At 40.0% G+C, this 23773-nt stretch overlaps 1 protein-coding gene across 1 annotated transcript in view; it reads right to left on the bottom strand.

Moving 5' to 3' along the window:
* JAZF1 (JAZF zinc finger 1) overlaps positions 1-23773 on the bottom strand; it is a 103027-nt gene continuing 79254 nt past the window's right edge. The window contains exons 6-7 of the mRNA XM_010577649.1: positions 9470-9639; positions 1-2350 (exon numbers count right to left, since the gene is read on the bottom strand). Of these exons, the coding sequence (XP_010575951.1) occupies positions 2174-2350; positions 9470-9639 (347 nt within the window). The 3' untranslated portion in view covers positions 1-2173. The remainder of the gene's footprint in view (positions 2351-9469; positions 9640-23773) is intronic.

The following is a 23773-nucleotide window of genomic DNA, read 5'->3' as shown; positions in this document are numbered from 1 at the left end:
GGTCAGAGGCAGTTTATTTTAAATGTGATTTGATTTACATTTATAAGCAGCTTTCTTGACAGGAATTCTTTAAGTAAGTTGCCTTCAGTTCTAAAACAAACCTCTGTCACTTTCAAACTTAAAGTACTTTGTCCCCAACAAAACATATGAAAATATAATTTAAAGCACACTTTTCACAGACACAGTACAATACATTCACTATACACAGTATAACAAAATAGTCCCATCTTTACCTGTTTAATAATACTGTCACAATGAATAGGTAAATAGAAACTGGAATTTCATTTTTATAGTTCAAAGGAATTTACATGCAACAATGACGTTTTATGACTGTTTAGCTGTTGAACGAACTTACCCAGCCTGTAGTTTCTTGCACTAGGAGCAGAGCCGGAAGGTATTTGTTGGCCAGATCTGTTGCCAAAACTGCAGAAGGTGGGAAGCGGCCATCTAGGGCCCCTTGTGTACCAGTAACTCTCATGTCTGGATCATCCTCTAAACCTGGCTGACAGCACTGCACAAGGCAAGCACTGTCACCTCTCCAGGATCTGAAAAAAGTGGCATTTCCTTTGAAATGCTTATTCATTAGGATGATTCCTAAGTGTTTTAATGGGACTTTTCCTCTGCTGGAGAATAGGTAATTGTCATCCTTACAAAGTTTTCCTTTAAAGCTTTGGAAAAAAACAGAGGGAAAGCTCATTCCTCCTTTATTTGAGCTTTCTTTTGCACTTCTGTAAAAGAACAGGAACCAAGCAAAGGCGGTTACTGTGTTTAACACAGCGTGTTCCTCCCTAACCCTCACCATGTGAGAAATGGTGCTGGGCTGGGGGGTGCCCACCTCCCCTCCTGGCCAGCTGAACTCCAAGAATAGCACTTGTGAGAGAAGAACGCTCAAGGCAGGATGGTAAGCAACAAATGTTCAGGTATGGTCCAGACACGAAGCGCTCTCATGCTGGCTTTTGTTTTAAGTCAGTCTCTGACCACCTGCTGCAAGAAGCACTTAATCTTCAATAAGGCTCATATGTCATATTTCAGCAAAATGAATTGTAAAGCTAAACAGACACTTCCCAATGGAATGCAGTGACCTACAATGAGAAGCAAAAAAATGCACAAAGAAAATCTCAAAATACAATGAATGTGAGGGAGAGGCATTAGAAACTCCCTTAGCACAAATAATGGACCTCCTTAAACCATGCGTAGAATTTTTTATTTTTATTTGCAACCACAGGCACATGCTCGTACAGTAGTTGCAAGAATTGGCAACACATAAAACATTAAATCTGTTGGCAATAGAGAACTACAAAGTGCTTTAAAACTTCATCTGAGATGAAGATAATTGTTTCTCACACACACATAAATTTGCACTTAAGTATTTCCAAGTGTCTTTCTAACAGATAGTTCAGGGGTAAATATTTAGTTGGACTGGGATATTGGTCCTCAAAACTTTGATGGGCATGAACATAGTATGATGTCTTGTACAAAAAAAAAAGTAGTAATTTCTAACACTAAAGTGATTGTTTACTAGTTTGAATGGCAAGATTTTCAGCATTCAAGAGGGAGAAAAAAAAGATTTGCAAGATAATATAAAATACAGCAAGCACACCTTTTTATGTATGTTATTTAAGTATGAAAATATTTTTAGCATATTATGTTAAACATTCTCTTATTTATATTTCCATTACCTAAAAGACTTGCTACTCCACTGATAACTCCATTATGTAAGGCATGTTAACTATAGTTTGACAAGGGTGGTATCGTTTTGGTTTTGCACACACATTGACAGATGCATTGAAAGTCTTCATCACATTACAATCTTGAAAGGATGTCAGTGCCAAGCTCTCCTCCTCTCACTCCTATTCAACACTTCAGTACAACTAAATACGCAACGCCCCCCTTATTTTTTTGTTGTTGTTGTTTTGGAGAAAAATGTTCTGAAGAACCTATAGCTTTTATAGCACCTTATCTCAAAGTAATGAAAATGGGTATGATGATTACATGTGCAAATGTACAAAATCATTAACTCTACAAAGATACATCATTCCAAAATTACAGAAAATTTTAAAGCATGCATTTTATTTTTTTAAAGGGTTGCTGAGTGCTTCCCCTGAAAAAGGTGGCTGTTCTCAAAATCAGCAACTGCTGGTGAGGATTTCTTGGCACATTTGTGACCAGCATGTTATTGCTGCATCTTCCTGATAATCTCAGCAGACACGGGGGGATGGAAATTGATTGTGTGGTGCCGCAGGCCCTGAGCTGTCTTGTAACTCTTTCCACAGCGACATTTGAATGGTTTGCGTACGCGGATTTGTGTTCTGTGGCCGTTCTTGGCATGGTACTTTATACCGTTCACATTCTGTGAGTGAGAAAGTAAAATGTTAGTGGTCAAGTGGTCTGATAATGGCTTAGCTTTCAGTTAAAAAACAAAAATTGATTAATGTTGTGGGCAAAAATCACACAAATTGCTAGGAACTCCCACTAGGTGTTATGCATGTGTTGTGTTTTCAAGATATGAGGTGGGACAAGAAGGAGAATAATCTGTGCCTTTCTAACACATGGAACTTATCTACCTGGGTAATTCTGATTTTTATCTCCTAATGTATGGCACTTTCCAAAAAATGCTATTTAATGGGCTCACACATGGATGTTCTTTGCTTCCTGACATTTTTTCATAGAGCATTGACAAATTTTATTCAGAGGTTCATTTACAAGCAAACAAAGAATTGGCATGGGGACTTGGGTCACGCTTCTTCAAAAAGCTGAATCTTCCCCCATGGTGTGTTTGTTCTGTTTTGTGTCATTGTTTCTAGATATGTCTTTAGGCACCAGCAAATTCTGATAGTTTGCACATTGTCTCCAAAGAATTAACTGCAGGGAACACTTAACTCAAAGAGTTACACAGGGGCACTAGAAAATAATCCAGAGAAGCTGTCTTCAAAATAGCTATTGTTTGGGAATATTCTACAGCTAAAACTAGATAACTGATCTCCACTAGTTTGGACAGAAAGAGCAAAAGACAGCACCACAACACACCCTTACACTGCCAAGGTCAGGGAGCAGGCAACACTTTTTCTAGATTAATCAAGAACCTTAACATAAATCAAAATCATACCCCTGTCCTCCTTTTCACATATGTCTGGCAAAAATGGAAGAAGCTGTTGTGGTCTCAACAGCTGTTGTGAAACTGCTTTATGTAGGGTTTGTCTTACTGGAGTCTGTCTTATCTGCTTCCACTAAAAGAGCTTGGATTTTTGGAAAAATAAGGACAGGCAAACTGTCTTTCATTAGAGCTTCTCCTAGGAAGAAACCAAAGAAGACGCCAAGACAATTTGTGACAAAAAGATACAGCTCCAAGGCTCTACTGTGTCCTCTCTAAAGCTTCCAGATACGTATGTCAGACTTAAGTCCTAGAATCAATTAACAGCCTGGATATTAATTAACCCACTAAATTAAGCTTCAGGGATTTTGTCTTTGCTGGACCACTGCCTCGTGTTACATGTAATAAAAAGTCCCCATGGCTCTTCAGGCAACCAGTTTTATCAATGTGCGGCTTACAGTAAGTGAAAGCTCCAGCTTGGAACTCACAGCAATTTGTTTTTAAACAAAAAGGAAAAAGCCTTCAGTAAACAGAACAGAGCTACAACTCCTAAAACTTCAGAAGACTCTATATACATCAGAAAGCAAACCCCAGAAAGGCAGAAGGTTAACACCTTCAATACCACACCCCTCCTGCCAACGCTTCCTGTTCTCCTCTCCTACCTCCTAATCCAACTTACTCCGAGTCAGAATCTCAAGTGTTATGTCCCACTCCTGAGACAGACAGTCCCTGCGCGTGCTGCCCTCCACTGCCCTGCTCTAACCACAGCTCACAACAGCAAAGGAGAAGTATAAGGAACTTAGAAGGAAAGTAGGGAGGAGTGTAATTGCAAGAGAAGCCGCCCAGTCTCCCAGATAGCTATGTGTTCTCACCTTACAACATAAAACGCTGGTCCTTATTATTACACGTTAACTGTGCCATGGCAGCAATATATTTTTAATCTTTAAGCAAAAACAGTTCTCCGTTTTCAATCATAAAGTTGAGCGCAGTACTGTTCTCATCAGAGCTCGTAAAGCCCAGTGTAATCTGTACCACTGAAGTGGCATTTTAGGGCAGCCTGGGTGTCTGGAGAGGTTGATTTGTGGAAATCCTTTAGAAGGAAAACCAGCCTAAAATATCCACCCTGGAAAAAGGCTATGGGACAAGACTCCAAGCAACTGCTCTGCCCAGAAATTCATGCTTCTCTAGAGCATCCAGGCACTGAATCCTCACTTGAAGCTGCAAATCCAGCCCCCAAATTGTCCATTACATCCTTAAAAATACTGCATGACAACTGCACAGCTGTCATCTGAGATGTGGGAGACGAGAATCTTTAAGTCTTCAATACAAACCAGACAGAAGGATATGAGCCGTTAGTGCAGGTTACTTCTGGGTGAAGAGCATTCTGAGGAGGTAGAAGGCCGTACCACCGACGCAGTCGAGAGCACACCAAACCTACAACTCGTCCTCAAGAGCAGTCAAGTGAATTCCCTGCAAGTTATCCGAGATCCCGAGGCAGATTTTGGATGGTTTTGCACATAGTTACAACCTTCAGCACCTGCAGGACTGTTGAGGTGAGGGGGCCGGGGATGTCACTGGATTGCATGAGGACTGTCATAAGGCCTCTGTCAACATCTAAGTACCATTAAGAACCTGCACCTCCAAAGAAGAGAAAATCTGGGGGTGATCTGCTAAACTTTTGCTACTGTGGTGAAATTTTATAAACAGTTATCCCCAAACCCTATATATAGTTTGGAAACTACAGAAACCTGTTTAGACTTTTAATTTTTGTAAGAAATCACTTCAACATACTTGTAAATGAGTATCAAATGCTACAGATGCCATAAATCTGCAATCACAAATATACCCCCTATTCCATGCCAGTGGTACTCTCCTGATCCAGATTTTTTAATGATCCACTTAGCCTCTAGTATAGAGTACACCACACGCTTTGATGAAGAGGGAAAAGTACTTTCAGGCAGAAAAAATTAAGGAAATGCTAAACCAGAAGCCTATGTGGAATGAATTGGGCCATGGAAGGTTTGAAAAATAGTAAACCATGCAGAGTATGAGGAGCTAGTATGACATGAAATTTGACCTGTACTCCTAAAAGAAAACTGTTGTTAGAATTACAGTCCACTCTTCAGCACTTTTTCCACTGCTGTAATGTAAACACTTTGTTGTACGTCTGGGTTGAGTTTGTTGAGGTATGGCAAAACCCACTGCCAAACTCGTAGATCATTTTTATTGCTCCAGTTACTTAGATTGCTCATTATTTACTCTCACAAATGACTGAGGAAGAAGATGGCAGTATAGAAGGGCACTCTAAAAACTAAAACAGGAGGAAACAATTATTAACCCGGGACCAAATCAGGAGGAGATACGGAAGTTTAGACTGGCACTACCTGGTTTGCATGGACACAGGGGCACTTGCTGCGCAGGGCCCCGTGCACGGCAGTACTCATGAGGCCACTACACTGCAGAAGGTGTGAGAGCTTGCCACTCACTTCATGTAGGAACACAGACATCAAGGATGGTTTGGGAGGATTTCTTGTTTCAGGACTTGGACACCATACATGTTTTTATATCTCTTGGCTGTTCCCCCCAAAGTTTTCTTTGTGGGTCCAGTTCCTCTTTGCTCGACTTGCAAGCTCTGGCTTGCTCCTTTCTTTTAATTAAATTCCCTTCTTTCCCTCTCTCACTTCAATATTCTCCCTCCCTAAGCTCTGCTGAGTGTCACTACTCTTACATCAGCCTTCCTGGGGGGTTTGCCCACACAACAAGCCTAGGACCGTCGTCCCATTACCTGCCAGAAAGACAAGCCCAATGTCTCGGCATTCTTGGAAGGTACCACTTCTCCGCTTGCCCAAGGCCAAAAGCAGTTATGCATATAAGCTACATTTTATATGTACGGGAATCTATTATTCTTGTGTTATTGTATTTGCACAAACCAGAAAAATTATGACAAATACTCCTGTATTTTCTCTATAATAGTACATATGCATTATGCGTGGGGGGTTTTTTTGTATCTTTTATCTATGAAACTTCATTTGCCCTTTGGAAGTTGCGCAAGTAAGTTTATGTACAGCATATACGCCTTTTGAATGTCTTTCTCCAGAGCTAAAGATCAAATAACTGACACACATAGATGGTATTGAATAAAATACCAAAATTGCCAGCTTCATAAATCCACACTTTAGCTCCTACAGGTGGCATTTTGCAAAGCACATTAATAACTCAATACCCACAGACTTCTGGACAGGTCATCTAAATGTGGATGTAAAGCCAAAATTTGGTGAGGGTGAACTCCAAAGAAATAAGACTAAGATCTTTGGGTTCCTTTAAATCACACAGATGATCTTTTAAAAAATCAAATACAAATCATATGAGCAAAAAAAAAAAAAAAAATCCATAAATGGAAAACTATAAAATACTTATAAATTTGTTCTCTAGGTCAGTAACCATAATTAGAGAAGAAGCAAGCAAGCTTGAGAAATTAGTTCAGAGGCTTCTGTTTTAAGCATCTAGAAGTCAGTATGCTCCAGATTAATGTAGCTGTTTCCAACTATCCCACAAACAAATTTACAAATAATTAAAAAAGCACTTCCTCCCCCGCCCCCGAACCTTCAGCTTCTCATTAAAATCTGTGCCATACTATATAGGGGGCTTAGTACCTATAAATATTTTAAGCAAGCAATCTTATTTCTTAAAAAAAAAAAAGTTCCCAAAGAACAACTAAATGTTTATGACTCACTTCTGCACTGCTTATGGGAGACTGCCAAGAGATAGCAGCTGGGCAGGAGGCCAGTAGGGTTTTCTGATACTCATCTGGGCTTGTGTATAAACACGTTCTCACTAGTTTCCGTTGTCCACCCCAGCCCATTCCTTGGGAGTATTTGTTGTACTCATTCTTGTCTTATTTACCTTTCCCTAATGACTTTTCAGTGCAGAGGCCATCTTTTATCCTTGTACATTGTTTGCAAAAAGGAGCCCCATCCCTACTGCGTCCTTTAAGCAGTACTGTAATACAAATAACACATCTAAAAATAATGTTTCTGCTTCTCAAATGTACGTCACCTAAGGCCAGACAAAAGAAAACTGTATATCCTCCTTTCCTCCTCACTCCCTAAAGGAATGCATCCTTTCTCAGCCGTAAAGTGAGCCTGGCAATTACTGTATGTGCATGTCCGTGTTCCTGTTTGGAGCTCTATAATTGTTTTACAGCCCTGCCTGTGATTATCCAGTACCCACCAGAAAATCCCAGTGCTTTGATCACAGGACTCCCTACCCAGACTCCACAAATAATTCATCAGAGGAGGGGGTTAAGCAGAAGGAAGATGAAGAGGAAACAAGAAACACAGCTGACACAAAGCTAAAAGGAAGGAAACAAAAGATAAAAATGTAAAGAGAAAAAAAATCAGGCTGAAAAGAAAAAAGGGAGGAAACAGAGCCCACAGAAAAGAGAAATGAGGTGAGGCAGAGTTTAAGGACATGTGTTTTCCTATCAGGACTAAACAGAGGTGAGTCTCTTAGGAAAACATGGTACTTTTTATTTGCTGCTGCTCTCTGTCTGTCAGCCTCTCTAAAGGTCGTTAATTTGTTCCCTGTCTGACTGTTCTAACGTTAATGGTGTACAAGATACCCCTTAGACAGTCCTCATGCATTTGAGATGAAGGTAGTGAGATAGCAGAAGCAGGCAGAAACAGCTTGCTTATTTGGGCAATAAAAAGACAGAGGGCTGGCAGTCAAACAGAGAACAGACAGGATATAGCAAATTACAGGGTTCTCCTTCTAGCCTTTGCCATTAAGCGAATGTTTTCTGCAATGCATAGATGCCCTGTGGGCACAGTGACTTCTAACAATCACCATGGCTTGTTTGCTTCCTGAGCTAGGGATTTAGCTTTTATACTATACCCTTCATCTAGCACAGCTTCTACCACACGCAAGAAAAGTCTTAATCTTGAATAACGTGGGTATATCTGCAACGTAATACTTGCAAATAGTCTTGAAAACATCTTTCCCTGTGCCCTGCCCCTGGAGATGGTGTTCAGTTTTTCCTCAACTGAAGAGAATAACCATTACATAATTAAGGCTAATCTCTGCAAAAAAAAGACTTGTATGTCACTAAGGAATGAGCACACTGCTTTCTTGCTCATGTTTTAAGTAAGCATTGTCAGTATTAATTATCTGTATATGAATCTGAGTCTTGTGATTTGCTGCCATGGGAGCTGCCGCAGTCCAGAACAGCTGCAGCATCACTGAAACACGTTTTCATCCACTATGTGGCTTCAGGCACAGTTTATTCATTCTTGTCACAACTGTTTTATCTCAAATGTTATTGGTCTTCCTATATTTTTCTTTCATATTTCTGTTCTAAGTCCCTACTTTTCAGTTATTTAAAGGAGAAGACATAAAATAAAACTAGTATAAAACCAATGCAACCACCACTGCTTTTTCTAGGGTATAGGTCAGTGGTTGAATTTTCCAGTACTTCATGCAAAGACTTTAGGAAATGATTTAGAGGAACTGTGCCAACATGCTATTTCTGTTCCCAAATGTCAATGACTATAGAATACCATACTGAAGTCCAAGCTGTTCAATGCAATTTCATCTGCCTCTGCACCAGTTCACGTGAAGCAATACTCCTGTCCTCGCAACATCACGGTATGTTCTATACCAGCCATCTCAAGGTTCAAATTAAAGATGTTTCACTCCCATGTCTCGTGATCGAGGGTAATTAAAAAGGGGGGGGTGGCGGGGAATTGTTTCTCAGCATGTCACGCAGAGGGATGCAAGCCCTGCACGTGGGGCCAGACACACTGACGGCTGTGCAGACAGGTCACGGGGACCTGGACCCAGGACAGAATGATGCCAGAACTTCTCCAAGGCTCTGCCTTCCCGAGGTGACCTCTGACTTGCAAAACATTAACCACCACCTTCCTTCCCCACATCACCTTTACCAAGAAAAGTACCCTGGGCATAGTCTCACTAAAAGGAGAGGCAGTATCTCTAGCAGTTAAGCAGAAGGAATTCACTGTCTCTGGAAGGAATTAGTGTCTCTGAAAGGGACCCAAGAGATCATTTTGCTGGTAGTACCTCCTGCATTCTGCAGTTAGTTTGTCTAAATAATAGAAAGCTAATTAAAATGTGTAAAGCAAAAGAGTCACTATACGTAATCTCTCTTGACAGAGAGGGATGCAAAAGGCTACATCCTTTGTAAAACTGGTAACTTGGCTGTGCTTGAGAGGTAACCTGTCAATAAAATATGTACTCTGCTAAAATACCACAAAAATAAATGTGAAAAGTCTATTAAACAAGAAAGGTAACAATTGATTTTAGAGGCTTCCCCCCCCCCCCCCCCCGCCGTGGGAAATAAGGTAGGTCTGCACTACTGCTTACCTTATATCTTTTTTTACATCCAGGAACAGGACAGGCAAAAGGTTTCTCATCCCCTCCATTCATGCACATTGAACTAAGGATAGCTTCAGAGCTGATAGCACTTTCTGTAGTCCAGGACTCATCACTGTCTGATTCTTCATAGTCTACTTCCTCCTCATCATATTCACTACCTAGAAAAGCAGGGTTGTGAGATAAAACAAGAATAAATAAGAGCACAGCAAGATAACACATTCTGCATTTATTACATCAGTTACAATGACTTGTAATATCCCCACTTTTGTCTTTGCTGGAAGACAGTTATTTTTAATTTTCTAAACCTATCTTTCTTATAGTTATTTATTCCTTCATAAAGACACCAGTGGTTCTTTTTCTAATAACTAGGACAGGCATTATTAAAATATCTCCATAAACTGTTAACTGTGTGACATAGAAAGTTCGAAGGACTGATTTTAAAATACAATTTCATTACTCCTCAAACACCAGAATCCTTCCGTCTTTCCCAGTGCCCAAACAGAAAATGTGGTGTCCCCCCCTCCCCACAATTAAAGCTACTTTTAAGGCTTTTCTTTATGCAATACAATACTGAAGAGCGTAATTCTACAGATCATAAACAGTGTAAAATAATATGTTGACAAGTCCTAATGCATTTACTAGCCCTTTGGAATTAATAGGAATTATAGCAGAACATTAATAAGAATTATATTGTAGCAATTATAGTTGTGAAATTCATTCCCTCAGGTGTGGGGATAAATTGCATTGTGTGGCTGCCCTGAACAGACCGCATTATGTTCCAGATATGCTACGACAGCCATTTGAGCAGCTGGTGCTGAGTTTATTTATTATTTTTAATTGCAATAACTATTAATGAAATCCTCTGAAGAAGTTAAATGTGAAACAAGAGAAATTAGGAAAGCAGAATTCTAACTATAAAAATACAGTTAAAAAAAAAAAGAGCAGGGGAGGGAAGAGCCCCAGCTGATTAAAAAGAAAATATATGCACAGAGGGAGAGAGAGGGAAAGCTGAGGGAAACTTCTGTGGTGTCAGCAGGAGGTGGTGCTGTGTTTCCCCTCCCCTTTCGTCTTTTCCATTCCCAGCTCTGCTAAATTTTATCCTTTCTGCTGAAAGACAATTTGGCTCCGAGTGCTGGAATAACTCCTGTTATTAAAGACAGTTATGTGACACTTGCATGGCTCTATTTGGTTCCCTCATATGCCCTTTAAGTGCCCGCCTCTAAGCAGCTCTACACGCGGAGAAGAAAATGCAGACAGATGCCTCATGGCACTTTAAAAAAGAAACGTCCTGACTTCACAGAGAAAACCCATGCTGCAATGTACAATGAGGTCTTTGGGGTTTTTTTGCTTACACACCTATCATCTCAGATTTTTCCCTTCGGATTCCCCCTCCCCCAGTACTCTCACTTAGACTCGGTACCTCTCCATCACTGAGTAAAAACGCATGTTAACTGGTAGCTGCAAGTACTCGGGGCTCCTGAGCTTTAATCAGATACTGTAAGTTCGCTTACAGATGTCAGGCTATCCACGTTTCTTTCCTGTGGTTTTCATCCATACAGGGTGGTGCGCAGATGAAGAAAGATGGATGGTTTCCCACCGTCAACAACTGTCGACATGAGCGCACGCACACACGCTCTGCAGCACATCTGGAAAACTCTGCCCTGCTGACTGAGACTCCTTATCCCACACCGAATGAGCGAAAGCCAAAGAAAGCATTATTGACCTCTTAAAATATTTCTGAACTCTAGGAACAGTTAACCTAAAATGAAGTTAAGAGTTGTTATAGTTTAATTAACTAATAAAAAAATGGAGGCAAAACCACAACTCTGCTTCTACGATTTCCTGCCCTTGATTGTATCTTGATGGAAAAAATTCCTCAAGCTGTTCCTTTCAAACTTTTTAGCTCAGTGGGGTTTTTTTTTAAGCAAATGCAACAGAAAACCCTATTGTAAATACACATATGCACTCTAGGATGAGAAAATACACAATTCTAAACACTAATACCAACAATTTCTGCCATTATAGTCAACCCCCTTGTAAGCCTCCTTAAGAGGGGGTGATTTCCTCCCAAAGAAAACATCATTTGAGACTGTAAGACATCTACTAATGATATCACTACTTTTAGTGGTAACAGGGAGCATGCTTTTATAAAACAACAATTGGTGCTCTGTAAAACTTAATATGCAATATGGTATATAAGGGAAAAGATACACAGAAAAGTGGCGAGAAGCAGCAATCATTGAAATTATGTATTTCCATAGGTTTTCCTGTATTTTCAGGGCATCCTTTTAAATTTTCTAATAACTTTGTACAGTGAGATCCAATTCTGTAACAACTTTTGCTCATGCTTTCAGGTAGACACATTGAAGCAGAGAGACGGAAGAAACCAAACCACGTGCGTAAGCATCTGTGAGATCAGACCATCGTTATGGTTTTCTTTTAATTAGCTTACCTGCACAAAAATGCAAGATTTTGTCGCGTGTAGTCAAGAGTCATTTAAAGTATAAGCAATATAAGCAGTATAATGTATATAATATATAATATTATATAATATATATAATATATTGCAGTAGAAGCAATGCTCTGTTGTCTTAAGTTTTTAAATCCAGACTTGTCACTATGGATTTTACAAATATGATGAGCTTTTTCAAGTATGAATAACCATATAAATACATATTCTTGCAAAAAACAGTCAGACTAATGGTGCCAAGTACCTGAAAGGCATATTACTTTGTATAAAGCTGGAACTGCAGTCTATCACTGCTTTTATCTAACAGTATCCTACTGAATTCAACTGCTTGTACTGTTTTAAAAAAAAAAAAAAAATTAAAAATCCCAAAATGTATTTAAAAGGGTCTTGGTATAAACAAAATGCAAAAAACTTACTGTCTTGAAAAAAATTCATTAGCAATAAAAATTTATCCTTTAAATAATTATGTTGTTTCAGTTGCCATAGAAAAACAACACTGATTTAGCCAGGCTTTTAACTGATTCTGCCTCAGAATTTCATTTCCTCAGTTGTCAGTGTCGAAGAGCAGCAACCCATGCAGTGCCTCACTGATTGCATGCAACACATTGGGGAGGGGGGGGAACAAAAAGCACAACACACAGGTTGGCGCTGCCATAATAAACAGCCCCCAGATGAGGTATTTTAATTAAGTACTGTAAGGCCGAGGACGGTGGCTTTGCAAAGCTGTTCCCACGCCAAGCAGGAGTCCCTGGCCCTCAGCTACCCGTCAGGTGTAGAAACTGCAACCTGAGCTGCCGGCGGCCGCTGACTCCTTTGGGCAGCTTGCCAGGGTACCAGCAGTGCGCTGAAGGGGAAGTGCACAGCAGTGCATTTTGATCAAGATATAGCTTGCTTGCTTGCTTTTTTTAAACTTGGTTGGCATTTCACAATAATAATTGTAAATATTTACTTTTTAAAAGGAAAAAAAAAAAATTAAGCACCTTTGCATCTAACCTATGGCCTGTTCCAGGGCGTAACAACCGCATGACTTGGACAAGTAGTTGCAATAACTCTTAAGAGAGCTCTGAGAGAGCTGGCTCACTGATCTCCACTTGGAGATTGCCATGCACGTGGAAAATGGGATGCTCTGCTGGGGCACGCTGCCCTTCCAGGGGACTGAGCAGAGACATTCCTGTAGCACATGCGCGTACGGCCTAACCGTTTTTTCATCATGGTTGGGAGGCAGACTGATCATTCCCCCCCATCAGTACTCAAAGGAAAAATACCAGAATTATGCTTCAGAAGTCTGAATAGTAAAAAAATCCCCCCAAACTCAACAACACACATTTCTCGAAGATGAAGAGTCTAAATATCTGGCGGGGAAAGGCTAATAGAGAAGCACGTGCTTTCAGCAAGGCAGTGTACAAATACACAATATTATTACCGTAACTAAATACTAGTTTTACAATAGCAAGAAAACTGCCTTCTTGCTGTAGCTTGCAGTGCTCTCCTCTGGCACTGCTCTTTCCAAGGCTCCTTGCTAGCTCGTTGCTTTTTAACATATCCAGTTTCATCATCTGGCTTTCATTCAGAGACCCTGCACAGTTCTACCTCAGCCTAACCTAAACCCACTGCTTTATTATCCAAATGACTCAGTAACATCTTCATAATATTGCCCCCACCCTCACATGCAATATTCCTTCAGCCCTGGCGCACAAAGCCATTTCCCCCTTCCTCACTCCAGTAGCCTTGCCAAAAGGCTCACTTCATCTGTGCTGCCCCCAGCAGATTAAAAAAGTGAAACAAAACAAGACAAAAGCAAGGAAAGAATGCTAGTTTGGGGTTTTTTTTCTGGAATTTTCCATGCTGAGACAATGCTACTGCTCCTCAAAGAGGAGGTGGACTCCACTGGTGGAGATGGACTTGAGGTGCGCATGGACTTGAGGTGGACACCACTAGGCACACCTCACATAGTATGCCATATCAGACCCAGGTATTATATAAAATTACTAGTTATGAAAAGCCAGAAAACATACAGGATCACAAAGTCTTCTGGCAAGTTATTTTTCTTTTAATTTTTATGCTGCATTTAAACGCAACCCATCACAAACGAGAAGGCTGGCTGCATCACAGCAGTTTATTTGCCAAAAGTAAACACATGCACAAAAAGGGATTACGATTATTGCCTGCATGGTAAGAAGTCTTTGTAGTGTGATGAAAAGCAAAGTTGCACCATAAAGACTTGCTCTATCTCTTCTTTCAGTCAGTTTTGCTATTGAAATCAGCAAGAGAATCACTTAATCCTACAGCAAAGATCTCACCTCTTGAATGCTCATCTACTACTTTTTCCAGTAGATGAAGTCAGTAATTTAAATAGCTCAGAAACATTTTGCAGATAGTTAATAATTTGACATTCTGGAATAGACAACATCCCAGCTACACTGGTGAAAATCTGGAGCCTTATCTTTTATGTTTCTGGGGTTTACTCGGTATTCACATCACTGTAGCCAAGATAAATTCTGCCTTTTGCGTGAGTGAATTCATTCCACCATGAGGTTTACAAAGGATTTTGCCCCTCAACTTTCAATGAATCTTGGTTCTAAGCAGGTGCACATCATTTGTAAGTTATGTCACTTTTAAAATCTAAAGACTTCTATAGTGCCTTGAAATATAAAAAAAGACAAAGCTGATTAAAACCAGCACAAGCTTGACCTCGGATCAAGAACATTACAAGTTCTTCCTTTCTCCTCCCATGAAGAAAAACAAACCCAAAACATCCTTGCCAATTATTTTTGTGACCAGAAAGCACACATTTAAGTATACAATGAATAACTATGAGCAAATAGCTTACTGCAGTGGGAACCAACATTGCTAGTGTCACTGAAAGTTCATGGTAATTCCAATGATCTCTCATAAAAATTCAGCTTCACACTTTGTCCCGTGCGGGACTTGCAGTTTGTATTTCATAGAAACAGTTTTATGAGAGCACTTCTTATGTTAAGAAGTTGCATTCCCACATACTCTGACAGTTTCCTTGATAAAAAAAAAAAAAGAATTACTAATATTATGTGAGTTTTGGTCTAACACTAAAGCACATTTATGAATTTGTCAAACTTCTTCCCTCTGTGCCCATGGATGCAGAGTCTCCTCCACGCTCACCAGCAGGGAGAATGTTCCCACAGCTGATACTCGTTGCTGATCTAAAGACATATCAAGTCATTCAAAATGAAATATTCTTCCTTTATATAAAGCACAGGAAATAAATCCTAGGAGCAATGAAATACAAAACAGTTAAAGAACATGCGTCACGGCTGCTATGCAAGTCTTTAGTCTAGAAGCTGTAGCACTCTCTTGGCTGCAAGCTGGTATGGGTGGCACAATGCATTGGCTCTGCAAACTCAGGCAACAAATTTCAGACACTGGATCATCCAAACAGACTAAGCGGACAGAAAGTGTTTTTCAGCTTTTGTGAAAGGTCCATTCAGATTAGTCTCTTGTATTTTCAAAAATACTATTATCATTCACATCCACGAAGATGATGTAAACACATATGTAATACAGCTGAAGAAATCCCAGGGTAGTTTAAACAGAGCACTGTGTAGCGCTACAGACACTGATACTTTAGATTGCAAGTGCAATTCCAGTGTTTGGATTAAGCACCTATATAAAGCGAGCACCAGCTTCACCATGGTGAAGGCTGGAGCCTTTCTTCAGCCAACGGGCGCAAGCACCGCAGTTGAAAGTTTTCTCTCTTATCCCAGTAAATATCTCTGAACCTCGTTCTTGGGAGAGGAGAGGCAAATTTGTTCTCAAAGCCAACTGCATGCTTGGCAGCTCTGCTGTCACTCAAGGGAGCTGCTTGAGATGGTTATGGTTTGTCAAATGGGCACTTGCCAAGGCTGGCAGAGACCTCCATCCCTCTGCACGATCACAAAAGAGCCATCAAAATAGCAATTACAACTTATTATTGACTTGGCCGTGTGCCGACCGGGGGGGCGGGGGGGCAGGGCATGTCCTGCTGGCCGCTGCCAGCCCCCCCCAGCGGGTCCCACGGGCTGTGTGGTCTGCGGCGGGCGCTGCCGGGCTGCTCTCACACACGCTTACGCCAGGAGCACGTCCCTCGTCTTGCACTTCAGCTGTCGCCACTGCCAGCATCCTACTCCTCCCCATGACACTAGTCAGAGCAGGATTTGGCCAGAAAAATGTCTTCTGGAGAGACCACCCTTCCTTCCAGTCCTCTCCTAGCTCAGATCAAGTATCAAGCGCTAAATAACGAGCTGTTTAGGAAGTATTACTACTCAGAAGAACTAATTATCTATTGTCTCTGGCTGAAGCAAGGCTCAGCGAATAAGCACCAAGAGAATTTAAAAAATGCACCTCATGTAAGGATGTGAATATGGATTCAAATACAAAAAACAATATGGTTTTTAACATTATTGTTATGCACAAGGTACTTAAAAGCACTAGAGAAAATAAGTTAGACAAAAAAAAATACTTTTTCTTGTTTGTTGGCATCATTTGAAAAGTAGCTTTCAGCCAATAGGGTCTGCTATACCAAAGGAGGGAACATTTAAGCAAGCAAGGATATAGGTAGATGTTTCTGGACACCCTCTACCCTCTCTCACAGTCACCACAGAAATGGCAACTGTAACTTGCATAGTCACAGAGTCTGAAAAGATACTTTCCACAGCCATTTTGGAGGGTGGTACCTCAAACAGGACAAACTCACAAGCAGTTACGCAGTCAACCCACGCATAACCTGAGTATTTTAAATGGAATGGTAGATAGGTCGATTCCAACATTTCAAATCACCTTTAGTTTTCATTTAAATGCTCCGTGTAAGCTCATGCTGAATTTTAAGTGACTGAAAATGTATTCAATTACAAGGTTTGAATCCACTTTGGAAAGCATGCAAACACTTCAAATCCTACAGGTAAAACACAGGATCGAATATACTGTATTTTGGAATAGAATGATTTCACCTGAGCTAGTTTACATGGGAAGTCACCCTAAAATCCTGGAGGTAAAGCTAAAATGATAAAGGTAAAAATAAACATAAAGGTTTTTATTTATTTTTATATATTCTTATTCACTGTCAGTAAAATTGGGAACAATTTACACATGAGATCTGCTCACCATTTTGAGCTACAAGAGAAACAGAGCTAGTAACAGGTTAAAAAAAATAGTCCTCCAGAGCCAATACAGGGGTTGGTGCAGCAGCTGGACTCTTATCTGGCCTTAGGAGCAATTGTGTGCCATTTTCTATCTTGATACATCTCTATCTTGATATTGGTATATCAAAGAACAGTCTTTAAAACTAAAAGACAGAAAATCCCAATCCAGAGATTATAAATTCACTAAAAGGAGCTTGCACAACTATATAAGCAGATCTATTACAACTTATTGAATTTATAAATGTATGCAAATAAAACATACACGTAATAAGCTAAATAAGAAAAAAATTTTCTGCACTTCCAATTACTTGTGAAACAGCAACTAATCACAAAAACATGCATGTAAAGAACCAATTCTGGAAAAAACAGTCAACTGATACCATGGCATGTGTTTTGTAGAACAGGACTTTCTGAGAATGCTGCAGAGGTGCTAAAGCAAATTGTTATAATGTCACTGCACAATGTGCTGTTGAGGTTTTATGGTCACACTGCGCCAATAGTCTCGGGAAGTTATTTTGCATTCTTATATAAACTTTTTTTCCCAATCCTGTTTTCCACAAAAAAGGGCTTTCAATAATGTACAATCTTCTGTTTATACATAGTACAGGAAAAACATGATAAACCCAAGAACACAATCTCTACTTTAAACATATCTTAAAACTAGATTTCTACAACTTCATGTAAACAAGAATAAGCTGTTAAGTGCTCACCAAAAAAGAGCATAACCTTCCTGTAATTAAACGGCAGTGTTTTACACAGCACTTTTTTAAAATCATGAAAATAAAAAAAGTAAATAAATAAATCAATGCAGCAGACCCCTCCCAACTTGAGGCTTAACCTGCAAATTAATGTAACAGTAATAAAACCTATGCCAGCTGGAATCCTTTCTTTTTCTGGCTTTGGCATGAGCAGCAAGAGCAGGTATATGTTTGAAGAAAAACAAAGTAGGACATTTTCCACCTTTAGTCACAGGATGTTAATTGAACTCTGGCAAATGTTTAAAGATATTCTCAAAATGTTCAAGAAAGAATTAAAACCAGTTGGGGCTGAGAAAAAGAAACAATCCATCCTTCCTCCCCCTTCCTCTCCCCCCAAACATCTGTTCCAAACTTATACTCCAAAAACCACAGCGAAGAACAGTCATAATTAATGTTATTTTGGCTTTTTAGTTGCTAGGCCTGCATTCTGAGGTTAGAAATACAAAAATACAAGTTCAGGGCACTATTACTGTACTTAAGGACTCTCTTGATGCACATAACAAAAAGGCAGTTTTTCTTTTCTCTTCTTTTCCCCCTTTTTCATAAAAAAGAAGGAGAAACCAGAAACAGCATCAGGAAACAGTTTCATGTTTTAAGATAAAGGATTACAATAAAAAGTACCTACATAAATGAACTACAGTTTATGAACCTATGAAAATACATTTGAGATGTATTTTGTAACATTGGGTTAAACATGCTTTACAGCTGTACAAAAGCTATTCAGCCACTTACAGTACAGGCCATAAAACTGCTAATGCACACAATCCTTATCCACCCCAATGGCTGTGCGCTTTGCCTTCATCAGCGCACAAACGCAGCAAGGACGCACGGAACTACAACTACAACCAGGCTCCAATCCAAGGAATTGCTATCACTGTGCAGGGAGGACTCACTACACGAGGAGCACCACTGATTTCGGCAGGATTCAGCCACGTGGGGGTTTCCAAGATGCTTCTGGACCGGACCTTAGACCCTTACGTGTGAACGGGCTGAATCACGGCAAAGGGATCCTGTGGCAGGCTGCCCATGGAGGACCAGGGTGTGGCGGAGCTGTGGAGACCCAGGGCAGCTCAGCGTTCTGTCAGCAGCTTCGGGCCAAGGGAATTTCATGCTTATGAGCCCCAGGAGGGTTACAAACCCCCGACCAGCAACAAGGGAGGCAATGGCAGATCCTCCACTTCAATGCACTGAAGGGCAGGAGGATTTATTTTGCATGAAAATATACTTAACGCTTCTCTCTGCCTGACCATCTAGATTTAAGAAACTCCATCGGTATAATTTGAAAGATAGCCCTAATGACAATACTTGGAATTACCAGTAAGGACTAAAATGGCTATTGATTACTGAGCCAGAATCAAGGCTTTTGTCATCCTGCCTACCCAGAAAATCTACAGGAAAGATCTGTTATGTTTTTTAATTAATTCTACTTTGTGTTTCTGAGAAAGACAAGGCCAAACATAAGAACACATTCAGTGGGCAGTCATGTCCCCTCCCTCTTTTAAAAAAAAAAAGATTCTGAGAAAATAAAATCTGCACTGTGCCTAGTATACTGTCACAAACCTTTCTTTGAGGCTATCACTGTTTCAATCAGGTGTACAAAACAAGTTAGCAGGTGTGAGTTGTTACAGATGATACATCACTGGGCTGAAGTTGAAAAGAAAGTACTTTTCAAGTTGTTATTTTCCATTGCTCCTTGGCTTCTTGTATCCCTTTGGCATCAGAGGCAAAAGTGCTGAGAAACTGCTGTGAATGATGCTGTCTGACTATATATGGAAAAACCTTACAAGAGGGAGCCTATGCTAGCATGGACAAAGCACCAGCCTTCATCTTCAGCAAGAATTAGGGAGGTGTCTTTCACCTGCTAGGCCACAAGTGCTAAAAAGACAAGAAATATGTAGTTTTGGGGGTCAGCAAATGCTTCATAGCCTATAGCTCACTTGGTAATACCCGAGAGCTACAAATAACCCTGTTTTTCCTAGAATTTTACATCATTTTGATGATCATGTACTGGGTAACATCGACTCACAATACACCATTTCCCCTGTGAAATAAACCTCTCTGTGTTTTAAGTCATTGAGTGTGAAATGGCATGTTAGTCCTTGCTTTTTTCTGCTTCTGATTTGCTTTGGCTACAGTGCAAGGAAAACTCAAACATTTGCTTAAGTTTCACCATCTTCGGCACACTGAAGTGCTGGCCTAAATAAGTATGCTTTTTTTCTGCTAGGCACTGTAAAAACTCTTTGAAAACCGTAACTGCTTTCAGTATGCAGACATACAGTGCTAGTATAGCTAAAGTGATTTTTTCAGTTCTTGAGGCACTACAATGGTACAACCGAATCCCATTTAATCTCACAGTGTAATATTTTTATATATATATATATGTGCATATATGTATACACAATTTAAATAAGCACCTAAAAGTTCCCTGTGCCCAACTACAGTTTCCACCTTTCTGAAAAACATTTGTGCTTTCAGTTAGTAATTTTCAAGGTAATTAGCAGATTACTTATAAAGCTAAACAGTAAAAAAAAAAAATCCTTCCACCAATTGGCCCTTGCAGTATAAACACACAAACATGAATGCCGTCATTGTTACCCAGAACCACTGAAGTTCCTTTCTGAGTGTCAAGCTATTCCTACATTAAACCAGTTATGCCACAAGCTGTGAAAGGCAGGCACAATGTGCTTTCTAAAAAATGTGTATTTTTTGCACATTTGGAGGAAGACAGGTCCACGTACACCGGGTGCGTTTCTACACTAAAAAAACATATCACAAATTAACACAGAGATAATCTTTACTTTAACCTTATTGTACGTTTTTTGTTCTTGACCCTTTTAAAAATGGTTTGCCAGGTTAGACTACTACGATGGGGATTATAAAACAGTTCCTGTGCTTGGAAGTACTTTAAATCTACAAGCCATGTTTCTATTGCTGCTTTGTAGCTCAAAAACCAAAACTAGTGATGATTTTATGAGTTGCTATAGTCTAGACAACTCGGTTACTTTTCAATGAAATTGTTCCTTGGGGAGAGTACTGTGAAAATTCCCATACAATTAATTACAGGTATGTGCAGCTACAATGCAATTCTACAGCACAGTAGCTTTACAATTGCCGGTGCAATTTACGTCTGTATCAAACAAGAATGCTCTGAAGGGGCTGGGATGATGAAGTACAACAAACAGGAGGTTACATGTAAAGCCACCTGTAGTGAGCGAGATGAGATGAGATAAATAAAATGAAATGTTACATTTTTGATATGCCTTCTCCTCTGGCAAGATTCAGAGTTCTACTGGCAAGCATGAAATCTGACAACCAAGTCAATCTTCCCAGAACATATTTTTATAGCAAACTGGGCTCAACACATTTTTACTGCCAAGTTAAAGAGCAAATGAGAAATTTAACAGAATTATAAGGGAAATGCACCCAATAAAGCACGAAAAGGAAGAACAACAGAAAATGCAGAGGAAAGCTACGAGAAGAAAAAAAAAGCCTTCACATATTTTCCCCTCACAGCACAGCCCTTTTTTCCCCCATCAGCTATTTTTACCTGTCTTACTTTCCTCTATATACACTTACAAATGGTCTTTGAATTTTAAAAGTAATTTCAATTGTTACAAGCACCACTTAAAAAGAATTTAATTTTGTGAATGTAGTATAGGCCTTTTTGTACTTAGGTTATAAGTTAGTTTAGGATGGAGTTAAAAAAAGGACTAAGCAGGGGAGGTTATTGTGATATGTGTCCTTGTGAAAACCATAGAAAAGGTTAGTTAAAGGAAAATCCCCATCATTTTGCTCCATCTTTACAAGGTAACAGCCTTGGTCAGTGGGAATCCCAAACTCCTGAAAAAGTAAGATGCTCATGGGTTGTGTTAGCTTGTCTAGCACAGCCCTGCAGGAATACTCCAGGATCCGTAACCCAAAGCTACAGGACTTTGAAAGAACTGTAGTCACGCGCTTGGGGCCCTGTGCTCCTTGCAAACACTTAACCGACACTCCTCCCTCACCTGGTCTATCCACACTGAAAGAGGTGGTCTTTGGGGAGTCCCAAACCCACTGTAAAACAAACCAGATAACTCCCGTAAAGCAAACAGGGGCTGGGTTTGCAGAGTCCTTAAAGACTCCAGTTTTGCCTAGGAGACAAAAAAAAGGGCACCATGGCCTCCCTTGTAAGAGAAATAGCCATCAAGCCTGGGCCAACTCTCATCCTTCTTTTAGGGTCCAGCCAAACTGCAGAGCAGGTACCCAGGTAATCACACAGCTAGATTTCAATAAATGGCATGTAACAAAACAGTACAAAGGAGGAAAACCAGGATAGTCTTTGGTAGATCAAAGACAAAAATGAAATAACTTAAGTAGAAAAGTTCTGTCTGTAAACACTGGTCCTGTTTAGATTTCTTAGGCAAAATCTCTCTCCCTTTTCCTTTCTGCACACCTGTTCCACTTCCCCTCCTGACTCCTGACCCTCAGCAACACCTTGGTGCTAGAGTCCCCTCCACGCTCCTACAGGACGTTATTGTTTATCTCCAACGGTAAATATGAGAAACTAATCTGTCACTGGAAGTTACTTTTACTTACTGCCTCCAGCCGCTTCAGGAGATCAAGACACAGCTGCTTCCATACAATCTATGTGTACTTGGAAATCACTGAGCCACCAATTTGTGCAGGTTTGACTAAGATAATGTTCTTGATCTTCATGATAATTTCAAGCTGTTTGATTTGGGGCTGTAAGTTAGTAAGTACTATTTGCCATGCAGTCAGGCCCTAGATATGACAACAGCACTGTTGCTGCGCATGCAATATGAGATCATCTTTGCTCCACAGATCCTCCAAGCTTAAGTTTCAGTATGTTCTGGGAATGTAATTCTTTCGGTTTGGTTTGGTTTTGTCTATGAGTGACCAATATAATACATACTCTTGGTTCTCTAAGGAACCCAGACGGCCACTTAACAGCAGATGACTGCTAGAAAAAAGAGATCCATTTCTGAAGCACTTAGCCAAGCACAGTGACAAGCACTTGAGCATTTTTCACTCTGGATTACCAGAAGAAAGAGCTGAATACGTATGAGGTTAAAGCCTGGCTCCCTAGAAGGGGAATGTGGCATCTAGCTCTGAAAAAACAATGCCTTTTAGCTGTTGCTGGGAAGAAATCCCACCTGTGCTAAGAAAACCCCTATAGGAAATAATTGCACTTTTACTTATTATTTTTCATTGTTATTGGAAACCACCTACTATAGCTTTATTCCTTAAGGCAGAAACTAGAAACTACCACAGATTTTACTTATTATTCATGCTCAGTCACGACCTCAGCCAAAAGCTCATGTTAAAATCTCATACCATGTCTAAGCACACACATACATTATAGTTAACTCATATGTTGATCAACTGTTTTGCACAATGCCATTCATTATTTTTTTAATTATTATTTATGTATTTATTTTTTACAAGAACACCCATAAGGCTCTATTAGAATAGGTGCCTCAGACTGCTAAATGCTGGGCAAACATATGTCTATATTAATTAGCGTACGGGATTAATATAGGCCCCCAAACCTGCAATTAGATGAAACCCTTTTGGCTCCAGCAATTATAAAGAAAGTTCTCTTTCGTCATCTGCACAGAAATGTGAAATCCTGGCACCACTGAAGTCCCTCAGAGGCAAGTTTTGCCACAGACCACAATACAGTTGCCTCAAGATATTTTATCATAGATTTTATCATACCTTGCAGGCCTGAAGTATCGAATGCATTCAGACAAACTTTCATTATGTTGGAGAACAGAATTTGGTCTTCATTTTGTTGAGTATGGCTTAGTTATTTGCCCATACTGTTTATACAAAAGTGGGTCTATATATCTAATTTTTAATAAAAACATAGCATACAAGTTCTTCAGTCTCTGCACAGGCAATTAAGCAA

Source organism: Haliaeetus leucocephalus, unplaced genomic scaffold, assembly GCF_000737465.1.
Source record: "Haliaeetus leucocephalus isolate CR32 unplaced genomic scaffold, Haliaeetus_leucocephalus-4.0 Scaffold566, whole genome shotgun sequence".
NCBI lineage: Eukaryota > Metazoa > Chordata > Aves > Accipitriformes > Accipitridae > Haliaeetus > Haliaeetus leucocephalus.
The sequence above is the reverse complement of the archived record's forward strand: the minus strand, read 5'-3'. Positions and strand labels throughout refer to the sequence as shown.